Here is a 14,348-nt window from a genome sequence, read left to right on the forward strand (position 1 = left end):
GCCATCCCAGCAGAAACTGAGGGCACCTATACATGTGCCTGATGCTTGCTCTGACACATTCCAATTAAAACATGTTGAACCAGATTCAATTAATTTAATTAATTAAGACTAAATCAGAACACTTCAGCATCACATGTATTCAGCATCCCTGCACTTCAAAATGGTGGAGTCCTATAAAGCTTGCTGAACGAGCTTTAGTTAAAGTACCCCCACTGCCATTTTGAAGTGTGCAATCCTGGATACATGAAGTGGTGTGGGCATTTTTGTTAGAACAGCTCCTGAGAACCACTCCAACTAAAACACCTCCTCCCCAACCCCCCTGAGCATGTGTAAAGACACCCTGAATATCTACACACGGCTTAAGTTTGTACTACTGCCAAATTTGTTTAAGGGGAAACTAAATGTTACTCATTCTAGTTTTGCTCAAAGTCAAAAATTTGATCCACAAGTTATTTGTATACTTAAAGGACTTCAGCAAGTGATTCAGTAGGCCAAAACCATACACCAAATGCTTTTCAGTAGTTTCCAAACAAGGACAGAGTCTTAACAAAGCAATTGTGCTTCTGTGTTACAGGTGAATACATTAATTCTAACATGAAAGAGGACCCTATTTTGGTGACTAGCAGAGTAAAAACAGCTGCATGTTAATGGTAATTCAGTGCATTTCCCTAGCAGTTACTTGCAGACTAATGCTTTTGGTGAAGTCAGTTTGACTGACTTCCGTACTCTTATAGCTCTTAAAAACCGAAGTATACAAGAAGCAAAACACAAGTAATCCAGTGGAAATGCCAATTTCTTATCCTTTTTCATAGATAGAAAAAACGGTATTATCACAGTTTGATAGACATAGCATGGGCAATATATCTACATAGTGAACTATAGTTAAGTCCAATTCAAGTATGAATAGGCTTGAAGTTTCCAGATAATGCATCTGTCCCTTACATAGGCAGGTACATGCATTCATAAAGATTTCCTACTGATCAGAGTTTCAAATACAGAATGCCATAAATAAATAAAAATCCATGAATTGATATCGATACCCAGATGGAGTAAAAAACTTGGATTTGTGCATCTTTTAATCTAGAATTCCAGCTTCTGAATCTTCATACCGTGTCACCTGTGTGAGAAAAGACAATATTCAGCAAATAGCCATTAAGAAAGGTACATAATTTTATTTTGAAGCAGTGGTGAAAGTTGCCATACTGATAAAAGAATCAAGACAGTTATTTGTGGTTGAAGTAAAAGTATAATGGCATAGAGTAATTAAGCTGTCAATCACCACCTTTCTGATTCTCAGCACTGCAACTGCAAAAAACTCCATTTATCTCTAGTCACTATTTCCCACGGTCAGAGTGGTCAATTTAGATATTCTAAGCCAAACACACTACAATAAGAGTACTGCATTAGATAGTACATAAATATTGAAAATTTAAAACTAGCTGAATGCACATACCTAGCCCTCAAGTTCTGTAAGCTTGATTTTCTTTGATTACAAAAAGATATTGCAGATCAATAGGGCACTATTATCTAGAGCTCTCTTGAGCACTTCTAAAAGCTGCAGGGTGGTTTTAAAATGCTGACACTCACTAGGACAAAGCTGAACCTCCCTTATTGCACTCTACAGGCTAAGCCATACTTGTGATACGATTTGAGAACTTGATACAGTAGCTTTCCCCAATTGTATGTGCAACTTCAAACACTTTTTTTACTATTGCTTGCAAAGGTCACATCTAGGGGAAAAAAAAGCTTTACTTTTAGCCTATAACCATCTTAAGCATGGCATGCAACTAAATAAAATCATCTTCCCTCCTCAGGGGAGGTGGTAAGGCTAAATTGTAGCGTATTCTATTTTACAGTTTTGGGGGGGGGAAATAGTAGTAGTTGTGAAGCAGCTGGGAGTATTCATTAAGGTTTCAACAAATCTGTAATAGATCAGACAAAAGGAAACTTGCACAGGGCACATGTAGCATTTGGGACTTGCTGCCATACAATTTTAGGTCAAGAGGTTAACTGATTCATATACCTGTTAGATAATGAATAATAGTTACCTGTATCAAGCAAACTTACCATATCTGAAACAAAATATGCCCAGACTTATTTTCCATTTCCTATTATTTTAAGCCACAGGTCAGATGAGTTGGAAAGTAGGAAGAAACAGTTCAGGTTTCTGTCTTTTATTTCTGCTTGGTGTTCAGATATTTTTTACCCTGTTTATTTACATATTGCTTTTTGCTAAATGCAGAAAGATATTACTGAGGTCAGACTAATAATTCGCTTCAGGTGACTTTGTCATTGTGCTTCCAAAGAGAGCAACTGCTTGTGGAGACACTGCAATTCGGCCTTTTATTGTCATCATTCCTCAGTACTGTAAAAATCCTTTCGACACTTGGCTCCACCAAGATAAATACACAGCATGATGCTTTAAACTGACTAATGCAGATAATCAGAATTACTACAAATCCTACATCACTTCACAAATTTAGGCAGCTGCATGAGACACTGGAACAATTAATCTGGAAGCTATGGGTTTCTCAACACCTCAAAAGTTAGATGCGAGGTATCAAGTTAGGAAGTATTTATTGGAACTCCCGCCTCTTTTGAAGGACATTTGATCATTATGTCAGCAGTAATTTTTGTAAGGTATTTTTCTCTCTTATTATAAAGAAACACACACTAATTAATATGTGTGCATATATCTCAAGTCCTGGCCATCGGATTCATTTCCTGGTAAGCTATTTTCTTTAATTCAGGCAGAAACAGCTATATACTTTCTTCCTCCCTGAGAAAGTAACAGGCCTGTTTTCAGTTTGCAAGTTCCTAGTTCTTTCTCCAGATTTTCCTCAAATCTTACTTTCTAATAAAATTAACACATTTACTATGTTCATACCTTTTACTTTTGAAAATGGCATGAAAGAAGTTACACTACTCACCACTATATTTGCTTCAGCATGAATGCCATGTTACAAGTATCCCCAAGACATGAAATGGAGACTCACAAGACTTCAGCTGATAACTCCTTCAGGCTTCTGATTGATGATCCTCACAGTCCTGATTAATCAATGTTCAACTTTGTGTCGATAAGGATGGAGAAGCCTCAGATGAGACCGTTCTGGATATATACAAATATATAAACACTTGTTTGGAGGCATAGTGGTTCCTATGAATCAAGGGGAGGTGTGTGCAAATGGTATTGCCAGTCAGTAAATATTCCACCCCTTCATTTGATTCTTACAAAATAAAGACACCAGAAGGTGCAATATTTGTATTGACGTAAGAAAGGTAAAACCTGGTAGTTGTTCCATTAGATCTTAAATGAATGATGTTCCTACCACGAGGAGAGGCAAATCATGAATATTTTTTCGAAATATTTCTATTTGAGGCTCAACTGTTCACTCTACTAACTAAATGCTCAATTTTTTTTTTCTTTCAAAAGCCCCTTTATTTTTGGAACATTCATTCTAAAATTAAAAACAAAACATAAAACACAACATGCACACACCACGTCAAACAACTTACTCCTGCAACTGACCCACAACAAAAATTTTAAAAGTGCACATTTTCTTAAAAACATTCCAAATACATGTTATCTTAGAAACAAAATGCACTTTAAAACACGTCTAGCAGGAGACACCATTTTAAGCAACCTGCAGTAGCTACTTACAAAAAAGTTTGAGGAATGTACCACGTCATTTATAACATGACAATACTAAAATCCTAAGAAGTCATTTAACACTATAGTGTTGTAAATGTATGTAATTCTTTACAAAATGAGTTTAGCATTGCCTTATACCATCTACAGCATGCAAGTATCTGAACAGGAGAATAAAACAAAGATGTAGGGGTTTTTATTTAGTCCGGTGCTTCAGATTTGGTACCCCCTGCCCTTTCCAATAAGGCACAATACTGCTACTCTAGCAAAGGAATAAAAACTAGTGACAAATCCATTTAAACTATTAAATGGGAAATGCCCACAAGAAAAATGTTTAGCTTCTTGGACAAAGAGCAAAACCCTCTAATGTTATATAGATCTTGCTTCCAATGTGTGCATAAGGAATATGGGGGGCTTAAAAGGGAAATTCATAAAATCTCATAAATAGATTAATAAATACATTTCCTAGCCATAGTTAGCCCTTTTCTATTTATTTAACTGAGTTAAAGATTAAAATAGAGGTAACTGATGCGCATGCTAAGCAAGTCTATACGCTCAGCATGTCAAGACTGTCCAGCAGGTACTGAAAACCAACATGTTACTGACCAGTTCAGTATAAAAGTTAATGAGATGGAAAATGTATGTATTCTGCTCTGAGGTGGAATACACTGTAAGAGCTATCAGTCTTTATTTATATAAGGAAAATTTAAATAGATTATTTTTCATCAAATGTAATACCCCAAAACTTGATTCCTGTCTAATCTATAGTGAGAGATTATTTAAAGAAAGCCATCCACCTCTAGTTGCAGCAAATTTTAATCTGAATTTTTAAAGTATAATTTAATCAAATGTAGTGCTGTAAGTCCTCAACTGCATCTACATGCCAAGTGTAAACAATGTACCCAATATATTTATGCATTAGACTTTTTACAGTCTGTTCTCTCTTCCTAGTTTTTGAGTCCCCTGGAGTACAACTCTGTAGTAATTGTTACAGCAACAGGGTTATTGCATCCTTCATAAGATCAACAGACAGAGGAAATTAAAAAAAAATCCTCTTCGTACAAAATTGTCTTGTTAGCCCTTTTGAAACACAAACTAGAAAAGTTTGAAAGGTAAAACAATGTACATTGTTATTTTTCCAACTAGAGAAAAGTTCATACTAATTAAATAAAAAATAAAAGTAGTTCTTTCACAGTCTAATTTAAAAATGTCTTCAATGAAGCCATTCAGTGGGAATTTCCGTTAGACAGATGTTCTCCATGCCGACTATTACTGCCATCCATGTCTAAAATTAGAGAATACAAAATGTAAGTCATTATCTGTTAAATTGGTCATTGTACACATTAAAAGGGTAAACTAAACTACATTATTTACTATGTTACGTCATCAAGATAAATACTTAACTAGGATCCAAGTTCTGCAGCCTTCAGTTGCACAAAATCCCTGCTGATTAAGGGATCACCTAACTTAACCTCTAGCAAGTTAAGCGTTGTACAGAGAAAGACTACATACAAAGAGACTGAATTTTTTGGTCAGACAAGATTACACTGGTGCTTGACAAAGATGAAGAGGGAACATTTTTAGCATTGCATGATTCACAGGATTAAAGTTGGGAAACACACAGACCTATAAACCTATTGCCTGGAACTGACATTTTTCAAAGAAAAAGTCCTCTTAGTGGCAAACATCATGTCATTGTATTACAGTACCCCATTACTAACGTACTCAGAATAGTTAAAGAGTGTAAAATTGCAACTATTAGAGAAAAACATTTTTCCAAGCAACTCTTGGAAGTACCAGATTTGAGCTGTTGTTTATTGTATTCATTTTACAGCTTACCAGTGCTCAGTCAGATGTTACCTGCGTAACATGAAACAGTTTGTAGTGCTACAAGAAACAGAACACTGTAGGCCAGCAGTTCTCAGACTCGACAGATTGCGCACCACCAATTTAAAACAATACAACCTTCAGTAGCACCAGCGAATTTTTCAGTTCAACTTTGAAGTACCACAAACACATTTTTGTCATATAAAGTCATTATAAAAAAATCTGCTAATGCATACCACTGGTGGTACTGTACCACAAATTGGGAAGTGCTGCTATAGGCAGTCACATGTGTACAGCCCCCTGGCTAAAACATTAAGAGTTGCCACCAACGCATGCCCTCCAACCACTGCCCCTCTGCTCCCCCCCACCCCCAACTCCAATGCTACACAGGCATCATCAACTGGAAGAAGCTATGTGGGAAAAAGTTTCCTCATCCCCACCCTCTGTGCACGTGAGGGGTGTGCGCTCCAGGGCTGTGCCCACAGCTGCAACTGCTGCCCTAAAACCAGCCCTAGTCCCAGGGCAGCCACAAAGGTTGTCAAGCATAGCCTACAGAAGCTTGCTGGGGGTGGGGAGGTATGGGTGATACAAGAGCTGTCATGGCCCCTGCGGAACAAGCAGCTTCTCCTGGGATTCCTGCAAGGCAGGAGGTAGATCTGGTTGCTGCTGCTTGCCCAACAGAAGCCACGGCTGATTGATCCTGGATTTTCTGCAGCCAGAACACTGGCTCCTGCCGATGTTTCACCTGTGCAGGTGGGGTTCCTTGCAGCAGCTGCCAGAGCTCTTGGGCAAGAGCACATGTAGTTGCAGCAGCACTGCAGAGGACCCAAGCCTGCAACCAGAACACCAGATTGTGGGGGGGAGGAAACAGTTTCAGGATCCTTGACCCCCTACCCACTCACCAATCAATCAGCTGACTTACCGGACTGAACAGGGGGCTAGACACTGGGTACCTGAAGTTTAGGTTAGATATTTGGAAGAATTTTCTCACTAGGTGGGTTGTAAAATACTGGAACAGGTTATCAGAGAGGTGGTAGAAGCTTCATCCTTGGGGTGTTTTCAAAACCCAGTTAGACAAAGCTTTGGCTGGGATGATCTAATTGTGGCTGGTCCTGCTTTGAGCAGGTGGTTGGACTAGATGACCTCCGGAGGTCCCTTCTAATCTTAACATTCTATGATTCTACCTTGACAACTCACCAAGTGAGCTATCAGGGAACCAGCCACTCACTCCCTTCCCTCTTAGGACAAAGGTCACGGGGGAGCAGGGTGTCTGTGGGATACCAGGGGTAACTAACCTACAGACATTAAAATTTGCTGCAGAAAGCCTTTCTGAGACAAAAGTTAATGGTTTCAAACAAACTTTTTATCCCAGGTCTTCCCATTTCACATTTGATCCAACCATTTCTTAAGTAGGATAAACAATGTGAACTTGTGGTAGTTTGTTCTTGTCCCACTACAAGAAGCACATAAAGCATGACAAATGTAACATCTGTCTAAGCCCATAAACTTGTATTAATGAACACGTATGCATATATAGCAAGACACTGACAAACATGCAACTAAAAGGACCTCTCTGAAACATCATTTTATGGTACTGTGGACCCCAATCAAAAGCATGAGCAGAAAAGCTTATACCATGCCCTAATCATCAAGGCATGAAAGCAAATTGCTCATATGTGGGTGCATCTACATGAGACGTTCACTGCAGTTGTGTAATTAGCTCTGCAGTGAAGTCTCAGTGTCTACACATGCAGCCCTATCAGGTCGCAGTAAACTGGTTAATCTCGTGATAGGTTAGTACTTGTAAACACAAGTACCATCCTGCAGCAGTGTTATTTAGTGCACAGCAATGCACATGTAGGAGCTAAGGAATGAAGAAAACAAACAGGGACCTTTCTAAGTGATAACTGTTTTCTGGAAGTGGTACCCCAGGCAGTAGGCCTGTGCGACTAGGGAAGTATTCAATTCGGATTCAGTCAATTCAGAGGACACCGATTCAATACAGTGATTTGAATCACTGTCCCCATTCGATTTGGCCAAATCAGAGATTCGGTGCCGATTTGGAGATTCTGCTCTGCCAGGGAGAGGCAGGCACAGCCGGGTGGCTGCAAGTGCTCCCACAGCTCTTCTGGGTGTGCCTGCCTCTCCCTGGGTGTGGGGAGCTGTGGGAGAAGCCCCCCATGGCTGCCCTGCCTGGCCCCATCGCCAGCCTAGTCCCGGCATTAAAAAAAATGCCCCACCACTCACCAATTGCAGCAGAAGTTGTGGGGGTTCAGGGGCCTCCGGGCAGACCCTCTCCCCCCCACACACACACACAGCCCCCGCTCCCTGGTTGCCTGCCCAGCACCAGCAGCCCAGGAATCAAAAAATGCACTAAGAAAAAAACACCATGGGGCAGTGGGGATTGCCCCCCTCCCCCTTGGCACTCACGTGGCAGCTGCCCCATGGTGTGGGTGCAATGTGGCTCAGTAGGGCACTGCGCACTTTCCGGGAGCTGGGACTGAGAAGTGCCAGGTTCCAGCTGACTGCTGGAGCTGCCCCAGCTCCCAAGCAGGGCATAGGGCCCTGCCGAGCCCAATGCACCCGCACCATGGGCCAGCTGCCGCGTGAGTGCCAAGCAGGGGAGGGCAATCCCCACTGCCCCATGCTGCACAGGGGCTCTGCCACAAGCACCCAGAGGGCCTGATCTCTGCTGTCAGAACTGGTGAGTGCAGGGCTTTTTTTCCCTTCAAATTGCCAGGATGCTGGGAGCAGACAGAGGTGTGTGATTGGGGAGCAAGGGGGGAGAGGCTCTGCCAGGAAGCCCAACAGCCCCTGCTGCAGCCAGCGAGTGCAGGGCTTTGTGCAGCCTTAGCAGGCAAAGACAAGGAATAAGTCCCAAATTCCTGGTGCACTCCAGAAATAGTTATTTCCTTAAAACTTACCATGACAACCACAGATGATAGAAGGAACTCTCAAAACCACATGAGTCTGCTCTCCAGTATTGCACTCTTATCTATCCCCAACTGACATATGGTAAAGTAGAAATCATGTAGACCACACACCTATAAGAAAGGAAATACAACCTCCAGCCTTTCCCTAAATCATACTCAAAGCTCCCAAAAGGAATGAAGTTTCCTATCAGACTGCTACTTCAGTGGTTTGGAAGCTGAGGAAGTTACAATCATCTAGGAGAGTCTGGCTAAATCATCACAGCCTTGGAAAACTGAACTTCTTCAAAGAATAATTTAAGCCAAGGTAGCAAGAACTCATGATTCATCAAGTCAGCACCAAAAAAATGATAGGTTTCAACTAAAGCAGAGAAAGACTTCGCTCAGTGTCCAGTTGATTATCCAAATGATAATGTACTATATTACTACTCACCAAGTAATGCTGTGGTTTCACCTGCATCCTCTTTTAAACTGTTACATTGTAACACAGATTCATTAGTGGATGAGGCTGACAAATCGCTTACTTCATTTCGGTCATCTTCTTGCAAAGCAATGCTCAAACTTCCAAGGGAAACACTGCCACTTATTGATTCAGGTATTGGAACTTCAAATGCATCTTCAGGGTCACCCTTCATAATAAAGTAGGTAAACAAAAGCCAACCAGGAAAAACTGCTTAGCCATCAGAAAAAAAATCAAGTTTACTATGACTTGGCAAAGTAAAAACAGCGTCCGTCTTTCGAAGACCTTTACATATTGAATCCACTGAAGGCTGCTGGTTCAAGACAGACATCTGGGTCAAAAGTTTTCCAGTTAAACTTTTTGCCAGAAGTTAAGCAGCTGAAAAAGGGATCTTCTAGTAGGAAGGATTCAGTAACATTAACTATTTGCACCACTACCAACAATGCAAATGAGAATAAAAACTTTGAGAGTTCTGCTTTTAAAATTGAGCTGTTATTCAAAAAAGGAATATGTAACAGTTTATTATTTGTATATAGAAATACAAGCTACATTAAGGGTACAGAATAGCTACACTGTAAAATAGTGGTTCCCTATTTCACAAAGGGGATTTAGTGTTGAAGCAGCAGTTTCAGTACTGACATCCTTGGCTTATAACTGAAGAACAGGCAATGGCCTGTTAAAGGTTTTGTTTTGGGGGGGGGGGGGTTGTTTTGTTTTGTTTTAGGGGTGCAAGCATTTTCCTAAACAGTCATTCAAAGTTTGACCAATGCAAAAACTGCACACCAAGATAAGGATTTTCTAACAAGGATGCTCATCCACTTAAAACTAGACAAAATAACCTATTTCACAAATGCTACTATTTAGCTATCTGATAATTTTCCACATTACCAAACTAAACTGGTGTTGAATTAGTGTTATTGGTGTGTAAACCACTTTTTAAAAACTCCCAAATCCCAGTTTATTAATGGGCTTCCTTTATCACCTTTTGTCAAGTAAGTAGATTCTAATCAGATTTCCAGTTTGGCTGTGGTATCTATCACTCCTAAACCTCAATTTAAAGAAGAAACTGCCAATTCTGATAACAGTCACAAAAAAGGTTTCCAGATCAAGTACATTCTCCACTGTTCGCTGGAACCTATTACTGATTTATGGAAAGGAAAGGGTTATGGAACCTAGAATTTGACTAGTTTATTAGTGTCTTAAAATCATCTCTGCACTAACATAACTTCTAGATCATGTGGAATAAACCATCCCAATATGTTTTGACTTTACAGTTGTCAGATACAGTACCCAGAATAATTAAAGTCTCAGTTCTGAATTAAAAATAGCCACTTAGCATAACTTCAACCATTCCACTTTTTTACATTTACTTAAGAGAAGAGCTACTTAAAATACAGAACTAGTTCATGAAATGAAAATCCCAAAAAACAAGTTAAGTTGTATGTTATAATAAGAAGTGCTACGGTCTTCTTGTGACCTCAGAGAGAAGTGGTACGTTGATGACCATGACCTTTCTAGAACTGAAAGTATAGCTCTCTCAGAACTAATTCTTACCAATTAAACTTTCCACATATCATTTCTCTTTGCAGATACTATCAGCAAGAGAAAATGATGAGATTTCATTTCAATTTCAACCAACTACTGGCAATCTTCTTCAGGAAAATTCTGATGCTGATTCAGTCGCAAGGATAAAATTCAGCGTGGGGAACATACAAGAAGTCAGCTAACTTATTTTAGGCACTATGGTTAATTCTCTAACCTTCTGAGAAGTTCCACAGTCAGAGTAAGGGTACTAAATGCCCATGTCTGCTGAAGTATAGAACAGTTCTAACTGTGCGGCCTCCAGCAAGTCACATTCTTGTCCCTCAAATTTTTTCCATATTTTACAAATTGGGGTTCACAGAAGTTTAGGGCTGGAAGGGACCTTATGAGATCATCAGGTCCAGCCCCCCTGCTCTGGGCAGGAAAGAGATAATCAAGCTTTTTGTGTTTTTTTACCCCAAGGCTATTGTAAGGATAAACTTGTATTTTAGATGTAATATTAAGAACGCCTATTTTAATGTAAATAAATATATTCTATTGTTCTGGTTCCCACACTCATGGTTGTGGCATCTGAGCCCCAAGTTTTCTGGTAATCTCCTGTATAAATTAAAGAACACCTGTTCTCAGTTAAAAGGCAGATGTACAGTCTGTCTTACTTTCTGCTTTGGCCACTGGCAGTATATACGCACTTAAGTAAATGTATAACATACCCAGTATCCCAGAGCTTTGATGACATCTAGCTTGCACATTGGACAAGTTCTGTGGTCCACCAGCCACGGGTCAATGCATATCCTATGAAAAATATGCCTGAAGAAAAGAAAGCATCTTTAGAACACAATATTTTTTTTTTAAATCACAACTATTTCTTCATAAACCCTTTTAAAATTTGTAGTATTCCAAGTAGGAGGTTATATAAATTAACAGGTGAACCAGTTTCTTGGGGTTTTTTTTTTTTTTAATTGCCAAGGTAAAAAGAGCAAATGGGAAAAAAGTCAAGCATACATAACATAGACCAGACAAAAGACAGACTGGTCCTTTTTTAAATAAATAAATAAAAAGAATCAGTCCTCACTCTTAAGTGATTCCACAGATAAAGCAGTGTCAGTTTTAAAAAGCAGCTATAAAATACTACTAGTAAGGTCTGTCTTGTCAATTGTTCAGAGGGCCATCTATACCATTTGCTCAACCCTTCTAAGGACACTGCTGTTGAGCACAACCTAAACTGACCTGCTGTCATTCCACAGGAATCAAATCCAGAAGGGAGGTGGTAAAACTATTTGAGGAAACAGATCTTGGAAGTGGTTCCAAGGACACCTCTAGAGTGGCTTCCCTCTCTCATTTCCAAATCTCATGGATGTGGAGCAAGAGCAGCATTGTTCTGAAACATGCTCAAGGGAAGTAGTGTAAGCAAAATATTTAAAATCTATTTTGCCTATACTTGTATATCTTTAAATGTTCTTATTAAGGCCCAGTATTTCACTTTGCTCATTGTCAAAATGATATCTGGTTACTCATTTCAGGGGAAAAATTATCATTTAAAAACAATACAAATAGGAAAGCACTGTTTTATATATTTCATATTAAAGCCCCAATTGATGTTGAAGCTTTAATTAATTATATTCTTATGTACCATTTTTGGTAGCTAATTTAATTCTCTGAACACTAACATTTTTAATAGGATGCTAAGATTATATTTTAAATAAAAAAAAATATCTGCAGAAGATTTAAGCCCAAAAATTTAAGGTTCATGCATATAACACCTAATCCATGTTCTCAAGGAATAATGAACTTTCAAACAAGGGGAGACTTCTCTCAGGTTTGAACGTGACACTCTTGCTTCTCTCCCTTTTCCCCCACCTTCCCCAATTGTTTTCCCTAACAAACCATAGGTAAAGAAAATTGGAAGGAGGGGAGCCAGACAGGGAAGAAGGGTGGGACAGGGGAGGGAAAGATTGAAGAAAAGAATGCTCCCTTCCACCCCAAAAATCAAAACTCATACCAAAAAGATGCTTTACATGTCTTACTGCTTTTTCACTCCAAATCTCTCTTCACATTTACTACTATTCTCTCAAAATTACTATTTGTACTTGTTCTGTTCATACATCTCTGGTCTTACAAAAATCCTTCTGAATCAGAGAAAATGAGGGAAGAGATCTCTCAGGAGGTCTAGTCCAACCCCCTGCTCAAAGCAGCTAGATCACTCCAGCCAGAGCTTTGTCAAGTCTGGCCTTAAAAACCGCCAAGGATGGCTATTCCACCACCTCTCTGGGTAACCTAGTGCTTCTCCATCCTCTTAGTGAGAAAGTTTTTCCTAATATCCAACCTTAACTTCCCCTGCTGCAGCTTGAAACTATTGCTCCTTCTTTTGTCATCTGTCACCACTGAGAGCAGTCTACATCCATCCTGAAACCAAATATGATCTCACTAGAAAGAATACTGACAACTAGCAGTAGCTAAACTAATTTGCACATGCATATGCAAATGAGAGTTTGCATTCCACACCATACATGTGAAAGAAATACCATTTATACATGCCTTCTACACATAACAGGCCAAACAGATGGCACAGTTTCAGTACCTTGTATGACTCTGTGACAATGTCAGTAATGTTTCTCAGGAAAAATATGGTAAAAGAAAGAGAAAAAACACTTACTTGCATGGTAGAATTCGGACAGTATCTTTTGGTTTATAGTTTTCAATGCACACAGCACAATTTTCTGCATCAACATCTAAACCCTGAAGAAAAACACCATATTTAAATGAACAGCTATAAGACAGTGTTCAAAATCATATCCTGATTGTAACAAATATGAATCGCACATAACTTTACATAATGCATAATGGAGAAAATGTTTTAAAGCGGGGTCTTCCAACTGCTGGCCTACAGGCTGCATGCAGCCTAAAAGAGGTTAAGTTGTAGCCCCCAGTTCCTGCCTGGCCAGTGCTCTGGCTCTGAGAGCAGCCAGAGTCTTCATGCTTCCCTTCTTTCCTCTAGCTTTTGCTGCCTACCCCCTCTCCAGGCTGGGGGAGCTGAGGGTGAACCTGGAGCTGCAGGTGGATGTGGTAAAGCAGCTGTGGGGGACTCCTGCGTGGTGTAGGGGATGGGAGGGGACAGAAGGTGCACAGTGCAAGGGGGTGGGGGCTGCACCTGCATGGTGCTGCAGAAGTGTTCACTCTGGTGCAGGCTGTGGGTGTACAGCATCCACTGATCTGCCCAGCAGGGCATTTGGCCCCCAGCTGCTAACAAGACAGCCCTGATTTAAAGTATCACAAGAAAGCAGTTGCCTGTCATTCAAAATCAAAGAAAAATAATGAGAAGGTCTGAGAAAACTGAAGCCAAAGCTTCTGACTGTGGCTAAATTTTCGTATATTTAGTTCTGTACCCACTGAAGTCAACTTGAACATTTTTGATAGCTTGTTTAATTCTCTGAATGCTAACATTTGTAACAGGCTGCAACCAAGCTACAATAAAAACTAGTATACTAGTCATACATACAACACCTAATCCGTGTTCTCAAGTAATAATGAGCTTTCAAACAAGAAAAGACTTCTCTCAAAGTTGAACATGGCACCCTCTTGCTTCTCTTCCCTTTCCCCATCCTCCCCAGTCATTTTCCCTGACAAACCAACTATGCAAAGAAAACTGGGGGAGGAAGCAGACTGAAGAGAAGAATTATCCCTTCCACCCCCAAAATTCATATAAAAAAGATGCAATCAGTACAGTATGCTGTTATTTATGCAACAGACTTTCCTCAAGTTTGTGTGTCCCAAGACGTCTTACTGCTTTTTCACTCTAAATCTCCCTTTGCATTTATTTTGCAGTCATATACATTAACATATTTAACATGGCCAATAATAAAAATTAATTTTTAACTGGGCTACATATAAAAGCGAATGCCATTATTTTCTCACGAATAAGATATGCACTTGGGGGGGGGGG

General features: G+C 39.8%; 2 protein-coding genes and 1 long non-coding RNA gene across 13 annotated transcripts in view; 1 reads left to right on the forward strand and 2 right to left on the reverse strand.

The window, feature by feature from the left end:
* The window catches only part of CNOT11 (CCR4-NOT transcription complex subunit 11), a 48,879-nt gene that overhangs the window by 23,513 nt on the left and 11,018 nt on the right, over nucleotides 1–14,348 (forward strand). The window contains exon 8 of one of the 5 annotated variants that reach the window (XM_019529528.1): nucleotides 10,456–10,758. The exons of 2 other annotated variants lie outside the window; for them this stretch is intronic. In XM_019529528.1, coding sequence (XP_019385073.1) covers nucleotides 10,456–10,558 — 103 coding nt within the window. In that variant the 3' untranslated portion in view covers nucleotides 10,559–10,758. Of the gene's footprint in view, nucleotides 1–2,947; nucleotides 3,255–10,455; nucleotides 10,759–11,652; nucleotides 12,137–14,348 lie in introns of those variants that run through there. 2 more of the 5 variants (XM_019529530.1, XM_019529527.1) reach the window with 2 other exon arrangements.
* LOC109306218 lies at nucleotides 267–2,954 on the reverse strand. Its single transcript, XR_002099891.1, has 2 exons — nucleotides 2,068–2,954; nucleotides 267–1,117 (listed from the first exon to the last, which is right to left on the reverse strand). It is a non-coding gene; the product is annotated as an uncharacterized LOC109306218 (long non-coding RNA).
* The window catches only part of RNF149 (ring finger protein 149), a 27,604-nt gene continuing 16,794 nt past the window's right edge, over nucleotides 3,539–14,348 (reverse strand). The window contains exons 4-8 of one of the 7 annotated variants that reach the window (XM_019529531.1): nucleotides 13,062–13,144; nucleotides 11,119–11,215; nucleotides 8,840–9,071; nucleotides 6,674–6,805; nucleotides 3,539–4,934 (exon numbers count right to left, since the gene is read on the reverse strand). In XM_019529531.1, the coding sequence (XP_019385076.1) occupies nucleotides 4,876–4,934; nucleotides 6,674–6,805; nucleotides 8,840–9,071; nucleotides 11,119–11,215; nucleotides 13,062–13,144 (603 nt within the window). In that variant the 3' untranslated portion in view covers nucleotides 3,539–4,875. Of the gene's footprint in view, nucleotides 4,935–6,673; nucleotides 6,806–8,400; nucleotides 8,521–8,839; nucleotides 9,072–11,118; nucleotides 11,216–13,061; nucleotides 13,145–14,348 lie in introns of those variants that run through there. The other 6 variants (XM_019529532.1, XM_019529535.1, XM_019529536.1 and 3 more) reach the window with 6 other exon arrangements.

Source organism: Crocodylus porosus, unplaced genomic scaffold (assembly GCF_001723895.1).
Source record: "Crocodylus porosus isolate Cpor-Errol unplaced genomic scaffold, CroPor_comp1, whole genome shotgun sequence".
Classification (NCBI taxonomy): Eukaryota; Metazoa; Chordata; order Crocodylia; family Crocodylidae; genus Crocodylus; species Crocodylus porosus.